Below are 21,260 nucleotides of genomic sequence, written 5' to 3'. Positions count from 1 at the left end.
CTCACTATATCCGCATCGTTCACCGAAACGACCCCGACAATGACACGTGCGGATGCCTTTGATTCCCCCCAGCACACCTCGACGCTAATGGTCTGCTATTGGTGCCAGCTGAGACTATTGACAGTCCGACAGTTCTGCTAAGGAAGTTTAGAGAACTGTGTGATCTGCCCTCGAATCGTATAATCGAGAGAACATTATTTTTCGCCCGACAGCAACAGGCTGATGAGCCTGTTGAACGATTTATCAGCGATCTACGACACATGAGTACATGGTGCCGCTTTGGTGAGTTGACTAATGAGCTCGTGCGTGATAAAATTGTGGGAGGAATAAGCGACCGCAAGCTAAGAGCTGAACTTCTTCGGAACGTTGAACTGACTTTAGAGCGAGCCATTCATGAATGTTGAATGACGGAAACCGTGGCCCCACTGGCTGATTTTGACCCCAGCAACATAACGTTAATATAGCTAGCTATTCTCCGCAGCAGTTTTAAATGCGTCCCGCAAAAATCCAAATATGCCTGCCACGAGATGCACAAATTGCAACTATTTCCACTAGGGGGCGCCAGTTCTGCGTAGCCCATGGGAAATGTTGTCGCAAATCCACAAAACTTTGCTACATGTTGTCGATCACGTGGGAACACTGCTTCAAGGACGAATCTGCAACTGATTCAACAAGAGCCGTCTGATTCTGATTCCCAAGAACAAGACGATGTTTCCCACGGGAATGATTCCGATAACACAGACACCGACTCTACCGTACTTACCCTAAGCCTGCGCTCCCCGGGCAAGCTGATGGATCCTGCTGTGACCATGATAATAAACAAGGCTTTGAATGCCAAAACGATACTGGTGCCAGAGTAAACGTAATGTCACTCAAAGAGTTCAATAAGATAAGAACCACTGAACTCGTGAAAAAAGACTCCTCCACCCTACATGCTTACGGGGGGGAGGGGATGGGGTGATTCTTCACCCGTTGGGTATAGCTGACTTAAAATGTACTGTCGATGAGCAGACTAAGCACCTGGTTTTTTACATTGTCCAACGAAACTCAGAAACCCTGCTTGGCATCAACGCATGGTCTGGTTTATTTCAGGCGTGCTGTCCACAAACTCTGTTTGACAGAGGAACCAACACAGCAGATGCTATCCAATTACAAGGACTTGTTTGACGACAAACTTGGCAAACTGCCTACGATATACAAGATCACTGTAGGTCATGCAGTCACCCCAATAGTTTGCGCACCTCACCGCATCCCTCATAGCATGCGGGAGAGAATACACACCAAACTTAAACGCATGATCTCTATCGGAGTCATTGCTGAGGTCAGCGAACCTTCTGACTGGGTTTCCACTATGGCTGTAATCACCAAGAAAGACATGAAAAAGTTACAGATCTGCATCAATTCTAAAGATTTAAATACAGTAATTAAACAACAGTACTATCCGATGAGAACTACTGAGGACGATGTTCTCAGTCCTTGATGCCAAAAGCTCTTTCTGGCAAATACTACTGGCCCGAGCATCAAACAACTTTTACCACACCATTCGGCCGCTACAGGTTTTTAAGGATGCCATTTGGCATCAACTCTGCCAGCGAAGTCTTTCAACGCGCAATGGAGCAACTATTCGCAGATGTGCCATCATTGTTGACGATATCTTAGTATACAGCCACGACATGGCCGAACATGATGCCAACTTGAAGAAAATACTAAACCGTGCCAGAGAAATTAGTGTGAAACTCAACCCTTTGAAATGCAGGTTCCAGAAGTCACCTAGGACGGTCACGTATTCACCAGCAACGGATTAAAACCTGATCAGTTAAAGACCGCAGCCATCAACAACCCAACCGACGTTACCAGTTTGCAACGATTCCTCGGCATGGTCTAACTATCTGGGCAAATTAATTCCCAGCTTCAGTGAACTTTCTGCTCCTCTTTGACAACTGACCCACAAGGACAACGTATGGTCCTGGTTCCCACAACACCAAAGAGCCTTTGAGACTTTAAAGCTCCAGCTAGCCAGCGCACCTACACTGGCATACTTCAATCTTGCCAGTAACCATCACCTGCAATGCATCCAGTACGGATTAGGCACAGCCTGCCTACAAACAGCCTTTGATGACGACGTGATACCTATCTCCTACGCGTCATGCACCTTGACAGAAACTGAACAATGCTATGCTCAGATCGAAAAGGAACTGCTCGCCGTTGTGTTTGCCTGTTCTAAATTCAAATACTTTATTTTTGGCAAAACCGATCACCACCCTGAGCAAGCCTATCCATGCTGTCCCTGCTCGACTACAGCGAATGATGATGCAGCTGCAACAGTTTCACTTCTGCATCGCCTACGAGAAAGGTAAAGACATGCACATTGCAGATACGCTCTCCAGAGCCCCGTGCATTACCAGCGAACGCCACCTTTTTGACCAGGACGAATTCTCAGTCCTGAAGGTCTCATTCGTGCCCACCAATTGCCTGCGCCACCTTGCCGAACACACAGCTGCAGACAAAACCTCACAGCTGCTGATTTCCATCATTAGAGGTGGGTGGCCAAACAAGCAGTCAAGCACCCCGTTTGAAGTACAACGCTACTTCCTGGTTCGTGACGAGTTGGTGCTACAGGACAGAATCATTGTCAAAGGTCACAAGGCAGTCATCCCCCTTTCTTTACGGAGCGAGTACTATGACGAGATCCACGGAGGCCGCCCAGGTACTGAGGCCACTCTAAAACGAGCCCAGAGTATGATCTACTGGCCCGGGATGACCCAAGTACATACGTGAAAAAACAGAATCGTGCGCGATCTGCAACAGCCAGTCACCGCATCAGCAGAAGCAGCCCCTCTTACACCAGCCGGCTCCCTCTTTACCATGGTCATCACTGGCTGCCGACACCTTCGATTGGCACGGGAAACACTACCTAGTTCTGGTGGACCCCTACTCTAACTGGTTCAAGCTTGACTTCCTGCCAACAATCACTTCTGAAACAGTGATTCAAATGCTGAGAATTCACTTTTCCGGGCATGGGGTACCCGTTTATCTTCAGACTGACAATGGAACTCAATTCACCAGACAAAAGTTTAAGGCCTTTGCTAAACGGTGGAACTTCCAACGCGTCACCAGCAGTCCCGAATACTCACAGTCCAATGGACTTGCCGAGCGTGCTGTTCAGAGCGCAAAGCAACTTATGGAGCGCTGCTATCTAAATAAATCTGACGTCTACCTGGACTTGATAAACCTACGAAATATTGCAAGACACAATGTTCTCGTCTCACCAGCCCAGCGGCTAATGTCCTGTCAGACTTGTCCACCACTGCCCGTCTCTCAGCAACAGCTACAACCTAAAGTCCGCTCCCCAGCCACAATACAAAAGCATGTGCAGTTCAATCGAGACACGCAGAAACGGTTCTATGAAAAGACCAGCAAGCCACTCAAACCACTTGTACAGGGACAAGTGGTGCGACTACAGACAGATAGAGGACATACCAAACTGGGACACATTCATGGCTCCTCTAAGGAACCACGCTCCTACCTGGTGGAAGTCGATGGTGTCCTCTACAGACGCAACCGTCAACATCTCCTTCCTGTGAAGGAACGTCGTCCGGCGTCCCAGGGTCCTGATGCCCCTCCGCTTCATAGAAACATAGAAACATAGAAAATAGGCGCAGGAGTAGGCCATTTGGCCCTTCGAGCCTGCACCGCCATTCAATATGATCATGGCTGATCATCCAACTCAGTATCCTGTACCTGCCTTCTCTCCATACCCCCTGATCCCTTTAGCCACAAGGGCCACATCTAACTCCCTCATAAATATAGCCAATGAACTGGCCTCAACTACATTCTGTGGCAGAGAATTCCAGAGATTCTGTGCGAAAAATGGTTTCCTCATATCGGTCCTAAAAGATTTCCCCCTTATCCTTAAACTGTGACCCCTTGTTCTGGACTTCCCCAACATCGGGAACAATCTTCCTGCATCTAGCCTGTCCAACCCCTTAAGAATTTTGTAAGTTTCTATAAGATCCCCCCTCAAATTTCTAAATTCTAGCAAGTACAAGCCGAGTCTATCCAGTCTTTCTTCATATGAAAGTCTTGACATCCCAGGAATCAGTCTGGTGAACCTTCTCTGTACTCCCTCTATGGCAAGAATGTCTTTCCTCAGATTAGGAGACCAAAACTGTATGCAATACTCCAGGTGTGGTCTCACCAAGACCCTGTACAACTGCAGTAGAACCTCCCTGCTCCTATACTCAAATCCTTTTGCTATAAATGCTAACATACCATTCTCTTTCTTCACTGCCTGCTGCACCTGCATGCCTACTTTTAATGACTGGTGTACCATGACACCCAGGTCTCGTTGCATCTCCCCTTTTCCTAATCGGCCACCATTGAGATAATAGTCAACTTTCCTGTTTTTGCCACCAAAGTGGATAACCTCGTATTTATCCACATTATACTGCATCTGCCATGCATTTGCCCACTCACCCAGCCTTTCCAAGTCACCTTGCAGCCTCCTAGCATCCTTCTCACAGCTAACACTGCTCCCCAGCTTCGTGTCATCCGCAAACTTGAAGATGTTGCATTCAATTCCCTCGTCCAAATCATTAATATATTGTAAATAGCTGGGGTCCCAGCACTGAGCCTTGCGGTACCCCACTAGTCACTGCCTGCCATTGTGAAAAGGACCCGTTTACTCCTACTCTTTGCTTCCTGTCTGCAGGCCAGTTCTCTATCCACACCAATATTGAACTCCCAATACCATGTGCTTTAAGTTTGTATACTAATCTCTATGTGGGACCTTGTCGAAGCCTTCTGAAAGTCCAGATATAACACATCCACTGGTTCTCCCTTATCCACTCTACTAGTTACATCCTAAAAAAATTCTATATGATTCGTCAGACATGATTTACGTTTCATAAATCCATGCTGACTTTGTCCAATGATTTCACCACTTTACAAATGTGCTGCTATCCCATCTTTAATAACTGATTCTAGCAGTTTCCCCACTACCGATGTTAGACTAACTGGTCTGTAATTCCCCATTTTCTCTCTCCCTCCCTTTTTAAAAAGTGGGGTTACATTAGCTACCCTCCAATCCTCAGGAACTACTCCAGAATCTAAAGAGTTTTGAAAAATTATCACTAATGCATCCACTATTTCTGCGGCTACTTCCTTAAGTACTCTGGGATGCAGCTTATCTGGCCCTGGGGATTTATCGGCCTTTAACCATTCAATTTACCTAACACCACTTTCCGGCTAACCTGGATTTCACTCAGTTCCCCCATCTCATTTGACCCCCGGTCCCATGCTATTTCCGACAGATTCTTTATGTCTTACTGAGTGAAGACAGAACCAAAGTAGTTATTCAACTGCTCCGCCAAGTTCTTGTTCCCCATGATTCACCTGTTTCTGACTGCAAGGGACCTACATTTGTTTTAACTAATTTTTTTCTCTTCACATATCTATAAAAACTTTTGCAGTCAGTTTTTATGTTCCCAGCCAGTTTTCTTTCATAATCTATTTTCCCTTTCCTAATTAAGCCCTTTGTCCTCCTCTGCTGGACTCTCAGTCTGGAATTTCTCCCAGTCCTCTGGTAGGCTGCTTTTTCTGGCTAATTTGTATGCTTCATCTTTTGTTTTGATACTATCCCTGATTTCCGTTGTTATCCACAGATGCACTACCTTCCCTGATTTATTCTTTTGCCAAACTGGGATGAACAATTGTTGTAGTTCATCCATGCAGTCTTTAAATGCCTTCTGTTGCATATCCACCGTCAACCCTTTAAGAATCAATTGCTAGTCTATCTTGGCCAATTCACGTCTCATACCCTCAAAGTTACCTTTCTTTAAGATCAGGACCCTTGTTTCTGAATTAATAATGTCACTCTCCATACTAATGAAGAACTCAACCATTCAGTTTAAACTGTTGCAGCCGTTTCAGCACCGGCCACGGCCGGCTCCGCCCACTCCCCGTGTCGGTCTGCTCCCGCGTCCCCTGTTGTAACCAGCGCCCCCCCGGGGTTTCCCGGCGGCGATCTCCCCCCATAGACCCATTGGGTCACCCGCGGTTGTACCTACCCCAGCCACCATCGTTTCGGAGAAAAAGGGTGATGAGGCAGCCCTTTACTGCACGAGGACCGGGCGGGTTAGCAGGCCACCCATTAGTTTTTGTTTAACCCCATTATTACTCACTCGGCTTATGGTTTAAAATGCCTTAGTTGCTTTTTCATTTCTACAAGAAGAAATGTAGATTGACTATTGCAGGTTAGCAAGTCAGAATGCTTAGTAATTATAACTCCGCCTAAATGTATGATTATAGTGTAAGAATTCGCCTACTGTCTGCCAGCAGCTGCAGTAGACTGAACGTGTGATGTACTGCTTATATGATGATGATCTTTCTAGACAATAAAGATGCTTGTGCTTCAATCTGTGTGAGGTATTTACAGGGAACCTCTGGAATTCACTGCCCCAAGGCTGGTGGAGGCAGGGCTGCCATCTCTCATGCATTGAGTGTGAGACTAACGCATTTGCGGAAATTTTCATGCTGATGACAGAAGTTCTCACGCTCAAAGAAATATTTAAAAACATATAAATAAATAAAGTCACACTCCTCCACACTCACCAATGAGAATAGTTTTTTTGTCGGCGGGTTCCCCGTAAAGAACGAGCAATGTAAACAAAAATGCTGGAGAAACTCAGCGGGTGAGGCAGCATCCATGTCTGAGTTTGACCCTTCTTCAGACTCAAGCATTTCTCCACCATTTTTGTCTACCACTCTATAGATGCTGCCTCACCCGCATTCACATTCTCGTGCAGATGGTGTGATAGGTGAGACACGACGGTGGTCCCACCACCGCCCTCCCGGAGGCACCGCTCACAACCCACCCTCACCCCCAGCGGCTCTGTCCACACCGCATGGAGTTTTAACCCCGGCCCGGAGCCTGGAGTGGACCGGGTGAGTGGGGGCGTTGGTGCTGCCTCCGGAGCCGCGGGAATGAATCTCGGGCTATAGCTCCGCTCCGATGCCTGACCCCCTGGGTCACTGTCCCTCACCTCCACCGGATCCCAGCTGGACACAGAGCACCTGGGCCGGCCCCGCATTCCCGGGGAGGGGGGTAGAGAGGGAAATGCTCCCCGGATATCGCCAAGTCTCCACTCACTCCGGGTGTTGTCGCCGCTTCACTGACACACATTTCTCAGGCACAACCTAACACACAGCCTTAACGCACACTCTCACACACAACCTAATACACACCCTCACACACAGCCTAACACTCACTCTCACTGGCACACACAAGGTTTAAAGGGATATGGGCCAAATGCAGATAAATGGGACTAGTTTAGATGGGGCATCTTGATCTGCATGGACAAGTTTGGGATGAAGTGCCTGTTTCCATGCTGTAAGATTATGACACACTGTAGAAAGGGTGAAATTGCTCTGGAGTGGATCCAGGGGCGATTTATGAACATATTGGCAGGGCTGGAATTTTTGTTTCACTTTGAAGAAAGATTTGATAACTGGGATTTTATTCTCTGCAGCAACAGAGGTGAAGAAAACACTTAGTTGAGGTGAATAATATTTTGAGAATAGGACCTGTTTCGCATAATAAACAGTGTAAGAAGGAACTGCAGATGCTGTTTTAAACTGAAGATAGACACTAAAAGCTGGAATAACTCAGCAGGACAGGCAGCTTCTCTGGAGAGAAAAAATAGGTGATGTTTTGGGTCGAGACCTTCAGACTGAAGAGGTTGAAAACCAGCCATAAAACACAATGACTGGAGGTGTGTGTTATCCAACTAAAGGCAGAAATCAGAATCATGTGTTCATCTTTATTGATGCGTCACCATAATAAATATTACAGAAAATAATTGAATGGGGTGGCACGATGGCACAGCGGTAGAGTTGCTGCCTTACAGCACCACAGACCCAGATTTGATCCTGACTACGGGTGCTGTCTGTACAGTATTTGTACATTCTCTTTATGACCACATGGTTTTCTCTGGATATTCCCGTTTCTCCCACATCCGAAAGAAGTGCAGGTTTGTAGGTTAATTGGCTTCTGTAAATTGTCCCTGGTGTGTAGGATAGAACTGGTGTATGGTAGATTGCTGGTTGGTGTGGACTTGGTGGGCCGAAGGGCCTGTTTCCATATCTTAATTTCATACATATTGAACCATATACGGTTGAATATGTGGCATTATTTTCATCTTGTTTCTATAGTCAAAGGGTAAGGTTAATTGATTTATTTGTGCAGAACAGTGATGGAAGTCTGACTTGCCTTATTTGTATGTTTTTGTTTCTCTATATATATATATATATATGCATAACAACATGAATTATAATCTGATTTCCATACATGAATATACTAAGGTCATTCATGTGCTGCACCTGTTGATCAGAGCCTGGCTCTACTGTGGAATGTAATTAGGAATGTAGTTCAGCCTATCCTTATTCACACCTAATCCAATTTGAAGTATAAAGTTAAAAGAATGCACCAGATTCCACAATTTCAAACTGGTCGCTGTGGAGGCCTGGTGGGTAGTTTTGTTTAAGGTGAAGATAGGTAGATGTATGAAAGATTGATGACTTGACGGTTATTGGGACAGAAGATGAGTCGATGCCTGCATAGATTAACCAGGATCATATTGAATGGCATGGAAGGATAGAGGGACCTGGTGGCCTACTCCTACTTCCCTGGGAGGTCTGGCTTCAAAATCATGGTGGTGTCCATTCCAGCATTTAAAATATACTTTGAATGAAGTATTGATTGTGGGTGACAGTGCTAGCTCGAAGGACCGAATGGCCTACTCCTGCACCAGTTGTCTATTGTCTATTGAAGGGCAACATCGTAACATTAAAGTGGAAGGGAACAAATGAGTACGATTCTTTGTGAGGTGCTGAACACTGCTGCAGACCTGAGAATTAAAAAAAATTCACACTGCTTATTTCAGAAAGTGCAATAGCCCCATCTGCTGACAAAATTATAATCCACCAAACATTGACATAACAAACATATGTCAATGACGTAAATCATGTGATCTTAAAGAACGCTAACAGCATAGGAAGATCTGAAAAACCAATGCGGACACGCCGTTCATTAAGACCAGAGATGTGTCACAATCTATCAATCAGAGTTCCAGAGATATTGTCAGGCAGGAATTTTACAGGCTATAGACAAAAAGGAATTGTTTTTTTCCCTATAGGGTGATTTCACGAAAGGTCACTGGATCATAGATCCTCACCCACGTGACCGCAAAATCCAACTGGGGTACAAACGTCACTTCCAGTACATGTTATTGATGCTGAAAACGCGTACTTTCAAACCTGTTAAAAAACGCGAAAACGGCCCGTTTTTGAGCTGTAAATATAACTGTGCCTGTCGGGGTGAGATAAAGAAAAACGAAGGTAAAGACAAGAGACGCTGAAGGGAAAATAACAGCGGAAGTTGTTGGCCGTGCAGATATAAAGATCGAAAATATCGGGAATTATCGCGTTTGCTCACTGCATTTCATCAAAACTAAGGCGTTATTGATGTTTTGATGAAATGCAGTGAGCAAACGCGATAATTGTACCCCAGTTGGATTTTGCGGTCACGTGGGTGAGGATCTATGATCCAGTGACCTTTCGTGAAATCACCCTATAAGCCTTTGCTTTGTAACAGATTGGTTGGAGTACTACATAAGCTGTGGTAGCTTTCGATACCATGACCTATACTTCAGGATATATTGAATTAGAGGAATTGCACTGCAGTGCTAGGTAAACAAAACAAATAATTTAGTGATGTGGAGGGAGCTCATTTGATCCAGCATGAATGGACACTTTCTCCATTAGAGCTAAGTATTCAGACCAATTCTCTCCATTCCTTATAAACTTTGGAGAAAGAATGATTTGTTTCTGTATTATTCCCCGGGGATCATTAAGCATTCCAGCAACCTTCTAAGTAAAAATATTTTAATACGCAGTTAACATTCTTATGGTTATCTTAGACACAAGCACTCTAATTATCAACATGCTGACCAGTGGAAGTCATTTTTCCCAAATTACTTTATCAAAATCCTCACTGTGTTTCTTGTTTTGGTGACATTTGTACGCTTCAAGTCAAGTCATGTGTCCAAGATAGGACAATGAAATTCTTGCTTGATATCGTAGCAGATTTGCACCAGGGTAATTATTGCATCTGTTAACATGGGGGATGTCATGAAGACCAGAGATATGTCACAACTATTGATGTATTGATGATAACACTGTTGATGTTCTACCAATGTCACTGCACCCCAGCTGCTCAGAAGTGTAAATCACCACTGTGGGATGATTCACGCAATGATTCTAATAATTAGTCTCTGGAGGAAACGCAATACTTAAATCTTGGTTCCTCCTTTCTTCATGTATTCCCAAAAGAACCAGACTCGGAACAAAAACATTTAAATGGGCAAAACTTTGTGTTCAGATAGTTACAATTTGCCTCATTTTGTTTTAACTTTCGGGTATAAATTTTCTGGAAGGCTTACCTGAATCGCACGTCTTTGCCATGCGACTGAATCATTTGTTCAGCTATATAATCTGCCATGAGCAGAAATTCATTTTCATATTTAATTCTCACTGCACTGAGCTACTCAGAAGGTCACAAAAGTAAATTCTATTAATCCAAAACGGATGACAAATCCTATTCCAGAGGAACCACCCCATTAGCTCAGTCGAAACAACATAAGTACCCATTTTGTAATGATCAAGATGAATATCCCCAAATGTGGACAAATGTAGTGCTCCACCTTGTCCAGTGGAAAGGATTGCTTCCTTTTCTCACTACATATCTTGCAAGGAACAACCTGCCTGATGGACCATTAACTTGCTAGACTCTCTCGAATCAAATGGGACAAGTTTCTGTTTTACATCAGCTGTTATTGTTTCAGGTCCTATAACAAAGACAGATTGAGCACTGTTTTATAGAATCTTGCCCAGGGTGTGGTAAATTCTCATTTTCTATTTCTAGTGATGCCATCTTAGAAAATGTTCTACTTCAAAGCAATTCACTGATTTCCCCCCCTCTGCATAAAGGATGAGAGTCACTAAGTTGTCCCTTGCATGACTTGTTATTTGCAGACTAACGCAGGTACTTGGAACTCGTGCCATGATTCTCCATGACGGCTTGGTGTGCCATGTCTCGCTGGGTCTGAGGAAGTACCGTATTTCAGGTTTAGAGGTTTCTGAACTACATGTATTACATGCAGTAGATTTGATCTGTGAGGGAGAAATAGAAATGAAAGTTGACTTGTAGTTCTTCAGCATAGGTTCCTCTCAGATCCCCACTGATGCTGAAGCAAGTGCCAAGGACATCAGCGATCAGCTTGAGGTTTCTTGGTCTTATCTTTCTTCACATCCTGTATTGCAGGAGCTTGTTCACAGTTTTCAGCTTCTTGTACATGTCAGCATGACGGCTGAATATTCATCGACACAATTTTGTCTGCTAACATTTAATTAACATGTTTTAAGTCTAGTGCTGTCAGAGCACAAGATTTAAAATATGTCAGTTATATGTTTCAACCTCAAATGCCTGGTATGTATAATTGTCTAGACTTGTATCTTATGGTGTCCCTGCTGTTTCTGACATTTGCTTCTTTTTACAGGGCTTTTATTGCAACACTGAAAGAGATTTTGAAAGCTGGTGTAATTTCGTACAGAAGGTATGAAATAAAATAATTATTTTTAGTAATTCTGGTTTTATTAAATTATTTGTGTAGGAAGGAACTGCAGATGCCGGTTTAAACCGAAGATAGACATAAAAGCTGTAGAAACATAGAAAATAGCAGCTGGAGGAGGACATTCGGCCCTTCGAGCCAGCACTGCCATTCATCGTGATCATGGCAGATCATGCACAATCAGTAACCTGTGCCTGCCTTCACCCCCATCCCTTGATTCTGCTAGCCGCAGGAGCTCTATCTAACTCTATTTTAAATTCATCCAGTGAATTGGCCTCTACTGCCTTATGTGGCAGAGAATTCCACAAATTCATAGCTCTCTGGATGGACATTTTTTTTCTTATCTCAGTTTTAAATGGCCTCCCCTTTATTCTTAGACTGTGGCCACTGGTTCTGGACTCCCCCAACATTGGGAACATTTTTCCTGCATCTAGCTTGTCCAGTAATTTTATTTGTTTCTATAAGATTTCCTTTCATCCTTTTAGATTCCAGCGAATACACGCCAAGTCTTTCCAATCTTTCATCGTATGACAGTCCCCCCCATCCTGGCAATTAACCTCATGAGCCTACGCTGTACTCCCACAATAGCAAGGGTGTCCTTTCTCAAATTAGAAGACCCAAACTGCACATAATACTCCAGATGTGGTCTCACCAGGGCCCTGCACAACAGCAGAAGGATCTATTTTTACTCCTATACTCAAATCCTCTCGTTATGATGCCCAACATGCCATGAGCTTTCTTCACTGCCTGCTGTACTTGCATGTTTATTTTCAGTGACTGTTGTACAAGGACAGGTCTCGTTGCACTTCCCATTTTCCTAATATGACACCATTGAAATAATAATCTGCCTGCTTGTTCTTGCCGCCAAAGTGGATAACCTCACATTTATCTACATTATACGGCATCTGCCACGCATATGCCCACTCACTCAACCTGTCCAAGTCACCCTACAACCTTCTAGCATCCTCTTCGCAGTTCACACTACCACCCAGCTTTGTGTCACCTGCAAATTTGATAGTGTTACTTTTAATTCCATCAGCTAAATCATTAATGTATATTGTAAATAGTTGTGGCCCCAGCACCGAGCCTTGCGGCACTCTACTCGCCACTGCCTGCCATTCTGACAGTGACCCGTTTAACCCTACTCTTTGTTTCCTGTCTGCCAACCAATTCTCTATCCATGTCAATACTCAATTCAATTCAATTCAACTTTATTGTCATTGCACAAATACAAGTATAGGCACAACGAAATGCAGTTTAGCGTCTGGTCATAGTCATAGTGCAAGATAGTAGAAGTAAAAATAAAAATACAAAGTTGGCATACAATAAAAGTTTAAAAAAAAATACTGGTTAGCAATGTGTGGATTGTGGATGAATTAATTAAAACTGATACATAGGCAGATAACTGTATACAAGTGGGAGAGTCTAAGGATGGCTAGCGTTGGGACTCCGAGTTCAGCAGTGTAATGGTGTTGTTGAAAAAGCTGTTCCTCAGCCTGCTTGTGCGAGACCTGAGTCTCCTGTACTGCCTCCCTGATGGGAGGAGGGCAAACAGTCCATGGTTAGGGTGAGAGGGGTCCTTGATGATTTTCCCGGCCCGTCTCAGACACCGTTTGTGGTGGAGGGCATCCATGGCAGGGAGCGGGGCACTGATGAGGTGCTGAGCGGTTTTCACCACCCGTTGTAGTGCCTTCCTGTCAGCTGCGGTGCAGCTGCTGTACCATACCGTGAAGCAGGTGGTCAGGATGCTTTTGATGGTACAGCGGTAAAAGTTGGTCAGGATCTGGGGGGGACAGGTGAGCTTTCTTGAGCCTCCTCAGAAAGTAAAGGCGCTGCTGCGCCTTTTTGATCAATTTGGTGGTATTGAGGGACCAGGACAGATCCTCCGAGATGTGTACCCCGAGGAATTTGTAGTTGGAGACGCGCTCCACCTCAGTCTCGTTTATGTGGATGGGGGTATGTCTGCCCCCTCTAATCTTCCTGAAGTCAACAATTATTTATTTTGTCTTAGAGTTGAGGACGAGGTTATTATTGGCACACCAGGCTGCCAGGTTCTGGACCTCCTCCCTATAGGCTGATTTGTTGTTGTCGCTGATCAGTCCTACCACCGTGGTGTCATTGGCAAATTTTATGATGGCATTGGAGCCATACTTAGGGTGAAGAGGGAGTAGAGGAGAGGGCTGAGCACACAGCCCTGAGGCACGCCGGTGTTCAGTGTTAGAGTGGAGGAGGTAATATCATGTGCTCTAATTTTGTCCACTAATCTCTTGCGTGTGACCTTATCAAAGGCTTTCTAAAAGTCCAGATGCACTACATCCACTGGCTCTCCTTCATCCATTTTACTTAGTCAAGCAAGATTTCCCCTTCCTAAATCCATGCTGACCAATCCGTTTACTGCTATCCAAATGCGCCGTTATTACTTCCTTAATAATTGACTCCAGCATCTTCCCCCACCGATGTCAGGCAATCTGGTCCACAATTCCCCGTTTTCTCTCTCGCTCCTTTCTTGTAAAATGGGATAACATTAGCTACTCTCCAATCCACACGAACTGATCCTGAATCTATAAAACTATGGAAAATGATCACCAATGCATCCATGATTTCCCGAGCCACCTTGAGTACCCTGGGATGCAGACCATCAGGCCCTGGGGATTTATCAGCCTTCAGTCCCATCAGTCTACCCATACTATTTCTCGCCTAATGCAAATTTCTTTCAGTTCCTCTGTCTCCCTAGATCCTCTGTTCTCTAGCACATCTGGGAGATTGTTTGTGCTTTCCTTAGTGAAGACAGAACCAAAGTACCTGTTCAACTCTTTTGCAATTTCCTTGTTCCCCATAATAATTTCACCTGTTTCTGCCTACAAGGGACCCACATTTGTCTTTACAAATATTTTTCTCTCAACATACCTAAATAAGCTTTTACTATCCTTCTTTATATTCTTGGCCAGCTTACCCTTGTACTCCATCTTTTCACCCCATATTGCCCTTTTTGCAACTTCGGTTGTTCTTTGAAAGTTTCCCAATCCTCTGGCTTCCTGCTATTCTTTGCTATGTTATACACCTTTTCTTTTAGTATTATACCATCCCTAACTTCCCTGACAGCCACGGTTGCCTCTTACTCCCCTTAGAATCTTTCTTCCTCTTTGGAATGAAATTATACTGCAATTTCCAGATTATGCCTAGAAATTCCTGCCATTGCTGTTCCACCGTCATCACTGCTAAGATCCTTTTCCAGTTGACCTTGGCCAGCTCCTCTCTCATGCCTTCATAGTCCCCTTTGTTCAACGGCAACACAGACACTTCTAATTTACCCTTCTCCCTCTCAAATTAAAAATTAAAACTTATCATATTATGGTCACCACCTCCAAGTGGTTCCTTGACCTTGAGTTCCCTTATCAAATCTGGTTCATTACACAACACTAAATCCAGAATTGCCTTCTCTCTGGTAGGCTCCATTACAAGCAGCTCTATGAATCCATCACGGAGGCACTCTACAAACTCCCTTTTTTGGTGTCCAGAACCAATTTGATTTTCCCAGTCTACCTGCATATTGAAATCTCCCATAACCACAGTGGCATTACCTTTGTTACATGCCAACTTTAACTCCTGCTACAACTTGCACCCTATATCCAGGCTACTGTTTGGGGGCCTGTAGAAAACTACCATTAGTGTCTTCTTAGCTTTACAATTCCTCAATTCTATCCACAGCGACTCTGCATCGTCAGTCCCTATGTCACCCCTCACAAGGGACTGAATTCCATCCCTCACCAACAGAGCTACCCCACTTCCTCTGCCCACGTGCCTGTCCTTTCTATAGAACGTATAACCCTGAATATTCAGTTCCCAACCCCGATCCTCCTGCAGCCATGTCTCTGTAAGCCACACAATGTCATATCTACCAATCTCTAACTGAGCCTCAAGCTCATCCACTTTACTCCTTGTACTTTGCGCATTCATGTGTAATACTTTTAATCCATTACTCACCTCACCTTTCACATCGATTCGTATTTCACTTGGCCTATCCCTTCATGAGCTATACTCTCTTTCCCTTTAACTCCATGTTTGTATTTCCAATTTGTCTCCTCCCCCCCCCCCCCCCCCACTGTTTATTTTAACCCGTGTAGCAGTGGCAAACCTGCCTGCCAGAATGCTGGTCCCCCACCTGTTAAGATGCAACACGTCTCTTTTGTACAATTCACCCTTACCCCAAAACAGATCCCAGTGGTCTAAAAATCTAAATCCCTGCCCCATGCACCAGCTCTTCAGCCACACATTCAGATCCCCTATCTCATTGTTCCGGTCCTCACCAGCACGAGAAACTTTAAGCAAACTTGAGATAACCACCCTGGAGGTCCTGCTTTGCAACCTTCCTCCGAGCTCTCTAAAGTCATGCTGCAGAATCTCTTTCCTCTTCTTCCTGACGTCATTTGTGCCGACATGCACTACCACTTCCGGCTACTCACCTTCACCATTGAGAATGCCCTGCAATCGGTCCGTGACGTCCTGGACCCTGAATCCTTGAATCCCGTCTGTTGCCGCAGGAACCCCTGTCTGTACCTCTCACTATGGGGTCCCCGACTACCACAGCTCTGCCTGACGTCTGTCTCTGTCTCTTTGCCTCAGTGCCACGTTTTGACTGGCAGACCTGTCCCCCCGCTCATAATGACAGTGTCTCCTGTCCCGAAAACTTCCAAGCGGGTGAACCTGTTTTCAAGAAGTACAACCTCCGGGATCTCCTATACTCCAAGCCTCCTTCCCTTCTTCATCGTCACCCACCTTCTCTCTTCCGGTAACTCAGTGGGTCAGACAGTCGTAACTCAGTGGGTCAGACAACATCTCTGGAGGAAAGGAATAGGTGACGTTTCGGGTCGAGACCTTAGACTCCAGTCTGAAGAAGGGTCACGACCCGAAATGTCACCTATTCCTTTTGTACAGAAATGCTGTCTGACCTGCTGAGTTACTCCACCTTTTTGTGTCTATCTTTATTAATTGATTTATTGACTATTCCACATGTGGCTGTCATTGGCAAGGCTGGCATTTATTCACCACATCCCTATTGGCCTTGAGAAGGTGGGAATTAGCAGCTGCAACTCCTGCAGTCCATTTTCAGTTTGCCCGAGCTCAGTATCTTATAGATTCCTCATTTTCTAAGCTCATTTTGCATTTTTGTTTAAAGAAAGTAGTAACTTCTATATTAAAAGCAGCATGACCTTTTTTTGTACCTCTTCCAGAAATATGACATACACTTGTAGATAATGTTTTGGTTCTTTGCTCAGTCAAGAAGGAATTGCCTTTAGTAAAAGGAGGTCTGCCATTTCAGAAGGATCTTCTTTCTGAGTGGGATTCGTATAATATTTGTTGTAGTCATTAACAGTGGCATTTTCGAGATTAGCTTTGCATCAGACAGTTTGCATGTATTGTGAACTCCTCTTCGCCTAGGCCTGGGTTTTGATGCTACGGATGGTGGAAGTTAGCATCGACAACAAGAAAAGGCTTTTACCTCTCTTAGTCTTCATTTGTTTCAGATCCAGAACCTAGAGACAAAATGGGTGTGCAGGGATGCGGTTGTGCATTATATATTTATTCTATATTTAATCTATAGTACAAATTAAATGCTTTGTTTAATTTAGGCGTAATTATGTGAATATTACATTGTTAGGAAATCCTGAAGACACGAAATTTCCGGATGTTTGAACTGGTCGAGAAGCATCCTGCTCATTGGCCACCATTTATTCCTGCAACTAAACCTGATGTACAGACCACAGGTGCAGGTGAGGACAGTGCTGGGACACTTAGAGTCATAGAGTGATACAGCGTGGAAACAGGCCTTCAACTTGCCCACAAAGGCCAACATGTCCCAGCTACACTAGTCGCACCTGCCCGCGTTTGGCCCGTATCCCTCCAAACCTGTCCCATCCATGCACCTGTCTAAATGTATCTTAAACATTGGGATAGTCTTGCCTCAACTACCTCCTCTGGCAGCTTGTTCCATACACCCACCACCCTTTGTGTTAAAACGTTACCCCTCAGATTCCTATTACATCTTTTCCCCTTCACTTTGAACCTATGTCCTCTGGTCCTCGATTCACCTACTCTGGGCGACAGACTCTGTGCATCTACCCAATCTATTTCTCTCATGAATTTGTACACTATAAGATCACCCCTCATCCCCCTGCTCTCCGAGGAATAGTGTCCCAGCCCACTCAACCTCTCCCTATAGCTCAGAATCTCTAATCCTGGCAAGATCTTTGTAAATCTTCTCTGGACCCTTTCCAGCTTGACAACACCTTGCCTAATTAATTCAATTTAATATCCCATTTGTCATTTCAACTCTTCAACATTCTGTGCCAAAGCTGCACCCTATCATGCATTATGCCTGGTATGACATTTGCCCAATTCCTGTTAGTTCCTTCTCTCTTCTCAACGCCCCTTCTTTTCACTGAAGAAATAATTCCACGCCTGTTTAGGATTCTTCCCAGGACTTATTTCAAAGGAAGTGCATTGCATTCTTTCTCTTGTTGCTGACAAGGGTCCGCTGCCAATTTTCTGGCAACTGCTGGTCTGGCACCTCCTTTAATCCGGACAAAATCATAGAGGGCATTTGGAAATTCCCCCACCTCCCTCCCAGGATCCCCCAAAAATGTGGCACCTAGTCTGGACAAAGTGGCCGATCAAGACCTCATCGGGACTTCCCATTGGCGGGTCGCATTTGTCCCCCTGTGCTGGGGCTCTGGAACTCCATTCTAGCTGAAGCTGGAGATCTGTGACCTGTGGAGGTCTGCTGGGCTCTGTACTGGGACCTCTGCTGAGGTGGACTGTGAGGAAGGCTCTCAAGGTCTACAGCAGGATCTAGATCAGCTACGGAAATGGGCGGAGAAGTGGCTGATGGAGTTTATTCGGAGCAGGTGCCAGGTGGTGAAATCTGAAGGGAAAATATACAATAAGTGGCATGACCCTCAACAGCATTGATGTACAGGGGGGGTCCAAATCTATAGCTCCCTGGAAGTGGCAACTGAAGTAGATACAGTGGTAAAGAAGACATATGGTATGCCAGCCTTCATAGGTCAGGGCATTGAGTATAAGAGTCAGGGTGTCATGTTGCAGCTTTATAGGACTTTGGTTAAGCCACATTTGGTATATTGCGTGCAGTTCTTGTCGCCCTGTTACAGGAAAGATGTGGAGGCTTTGGAAAGAGTGCAGAAATGGTTTACCAGAATGATGTATGCATTAGGATATTAGCTGCAGGAGAGAGTGTTGGTCGACTTGGATTGTGTTCGGAACACTGGATGTTGCAGGGAGACAAGATAGAAGTATATTGAATTATGTGAGGCATATACAGGGTATACAATCAGAACCCGTTTCCCTGTGGTTGGAAAAATCAAATATTAGAGGGCATAGCTTTACGGTAAGAGGGGCAAAGTATAAAGGAGATGGGCAACTTTTCTTTACACAGAGCGAGGTGAGTATCTGGAGTGTGCTAGATGGTGGGGGTGTGTGCACAAAGACAGGGATGTAATGTTGAGGCTCCATAGGGCACTGGTAAGGCCACATTTGGAATATTGCAAGCAATTTTAAGCACCATATTTGAGAAAGGATGTGCTGGCTCTGGAGAGGGTCCAGAGGAGGTTTACAAGAATGATCCCAGCAATGAGCGTTTGTTGGCACTGGGCCTCTACTCGCTGGAATTTAGAAGAATGAAGGGGGGACCTCATTGAAATATACAGAATAGTGAAAGGCTTGGATAGAGTGGATGTGGAGAGGATGTTTCAACTAGTGGGAGAGTCTAGGACTAGAGGTCACAGCCTCAGAATTAAAGGACATTTATTTCGGAAGGAGATGAGGAGAAATCTCTTTAGTCAGAGGGTGGTGAATCTGTGAAATTCTTTGCCACCGAAGGCTGTGGAGGCCAAGTCAGTGGATATATTTAAGGCAGAGATAGATTCTTGATTAGTATGGGTATCAAAGGTTATGGGGAGAAGGCAGGAGAATGGGGTTAGGAGGAAGAGATAGATTAGTCATGAATGAAGGCGGAGTAGACTTGATGGGCTGTATGGCCTAATTCTACTCCTATTCCTTATGACATTGTGGGCTGAAAGGCTTGTTCTTGTGCTGTACCATTCTATATTGTATGTTCTAAACTCCTTAAACCGTTGCAAGTTCCTTTTGTTATTTTAGTTCTGTCAACAAGATCATGAAAAATTGTTTCTTATTTTGCTGAATAAAAAAAATACTAACATAAAGTCGGGAATGAGAAAGTACATTGAGCTAATTAAAGTTCCTTCCTCGAGTACACGATGTCCCTCATCATTTTTAATTGTTAATGAATTATCCTGTGACTTTACTCATCTTGCTCAGTACAATGAATTAAAATGCTTTTCTTTATTCGCTAATTTTGAACATTTTCCAAATTGACATCTCAATTTTCAGCTATCTATCTCTTTAGTTTATTACGAGGTAAAAAAACTGTGTTTTTTATAGTATTAAAATCACATTTTTTGTTTTTGTGTTCATTGATGTCTCCAGAGTTTATCGAACCAGCTGACAAGGTGTTTGAATCGGAGGAAGAATTTGAAATCCTGAATGTCTAAAGTATATGGTTGGATTCCCTCTAATGCATCAAACACTGCTGCTGAGTCACAACCACTGAGTCTCTCCAGTGTTTATACCAGCTGAGCCGCCTTTTAACAAGTGCCTGATTTCATAAGGATAGAACAAACTTTGCAGCACGATTGAAGATAATGAAATCATTCCCAGTCTCTGAGCAACTTGCTTGCCTTGTTTATCTCCCAACCTCGCGTATTTCACTTTCCTTTGAATGAAACAAGGAAAGACAGTTTTCCAAAGATTGGATCCTCATCTGTTTTAGGGATCTAATAGAAACGAGTGTTAATTAGAAAATGTTCTTGAAAGGATTTGATGTCATGGTGCAGGACATTGAGGAACAAGTGTCCTGGATTCCAGTTGAAGAGGACTTCTGATATAGAAAGATGATAGTGTAAAGCAGTGCTTGTGGTGTGTTTGTGACAGAGTTGTCACATAAATCATCACACTCTTCAATAGATGAGGATTTCCCCCTTCAACCAGCTGAGTGCTAGACTGCATGCCTCGTATTGTACTGAGGAATCTTTTTTTAATGCTGCATTCTTCTTCAACTCTTGATTTTTTCTAAATTTGGAGGTTGAGGTATCTATAAAGATTAATTCTGTTCATTAATTTTCAGTATTACTGTGTTTAATTCTGTATAAATTGTGTAATCCATCCTTGGTCAGATACTGTATGTACTGATTCTGCATTAAAATGTGTATAAGACAGAACTGCAGATGTTGGTTTTAATCAAAGGTCGACACAAAATGGTGGAGTAACTCAGCGGGACGGCAAGCATCTCTGGATAGAAGGAATGCGTGACGTTTTGGGACGAGACCTTCCTTGAGTCTGAAGAAGGGTCTCGACCCAAAACGTCACCCATTCCTTCTCTGAAGAGATGCTGCCTGCCCCGCTGAATTACTCCAGCATTTTGTGTCTACCTGCATTTACAATGTATTTAGAAACATAGAAACTAGGAAATTTATAGCA

At 44.2% G+C, this 21,260-nt stretch overlaps 1 protein-coding gene across 1 annotated transcript in view; it reads left to right on the top strand.

Moving 5' to 3' along the window:
- The window catches only part of atg4a (autophagy related 4A, cysteine peptidase), a 62,840-nt gene extending 41,841 nt beyond the window's left edge, over nucleotides 1-20,999 (top strand). Inside the window, exons 11-13 of the mRNA XM_055644122.1 lie at nucleotides 11,616-11,672; nucleotides 17,347-17,458; nucleotides 20,211-20,999. Of these exons, the coding sequence (XP_055500097.1) occupies nucleotides 11,616-11,672; nucleotides 17,347-17,458; nucleotides 20,211-20,275 (234 nt within the window). The 3' untranslated portion in view covers nucleotides 20,276-20,999. The remainder of the gene's footprint in view (nucleotides 1-11,615; nucleotides 11,673-17,346; nucleotides 17,459-20,210) is intronic.
- The last annotated feature ends 261 nt before the right edge of the window (nucleotides 21,000-21,260 follow it).

The sequence above is a fragment of the Leucoraja erinacea genome, chromosome 12 (assembly GCF_028641065.1).
Source record: "Leucoraja erinacea ecotype New England chromosome 12, Leri_hhj_1, whole genome shotgun sequence".
In the NCBI taxonomy this organism is placed as follows: Eukaryota; Metazoa; Chordata; class Chondrichthyes; order Rajiformes; family Rajidae; genus Leucoraja; species Leucoraja erinaceus.
The sequence above is the reverse complement of the archived record's forward strand: the minus strand, read 5'-3'. Positions and strand labels throughout refer to the sequence as shown.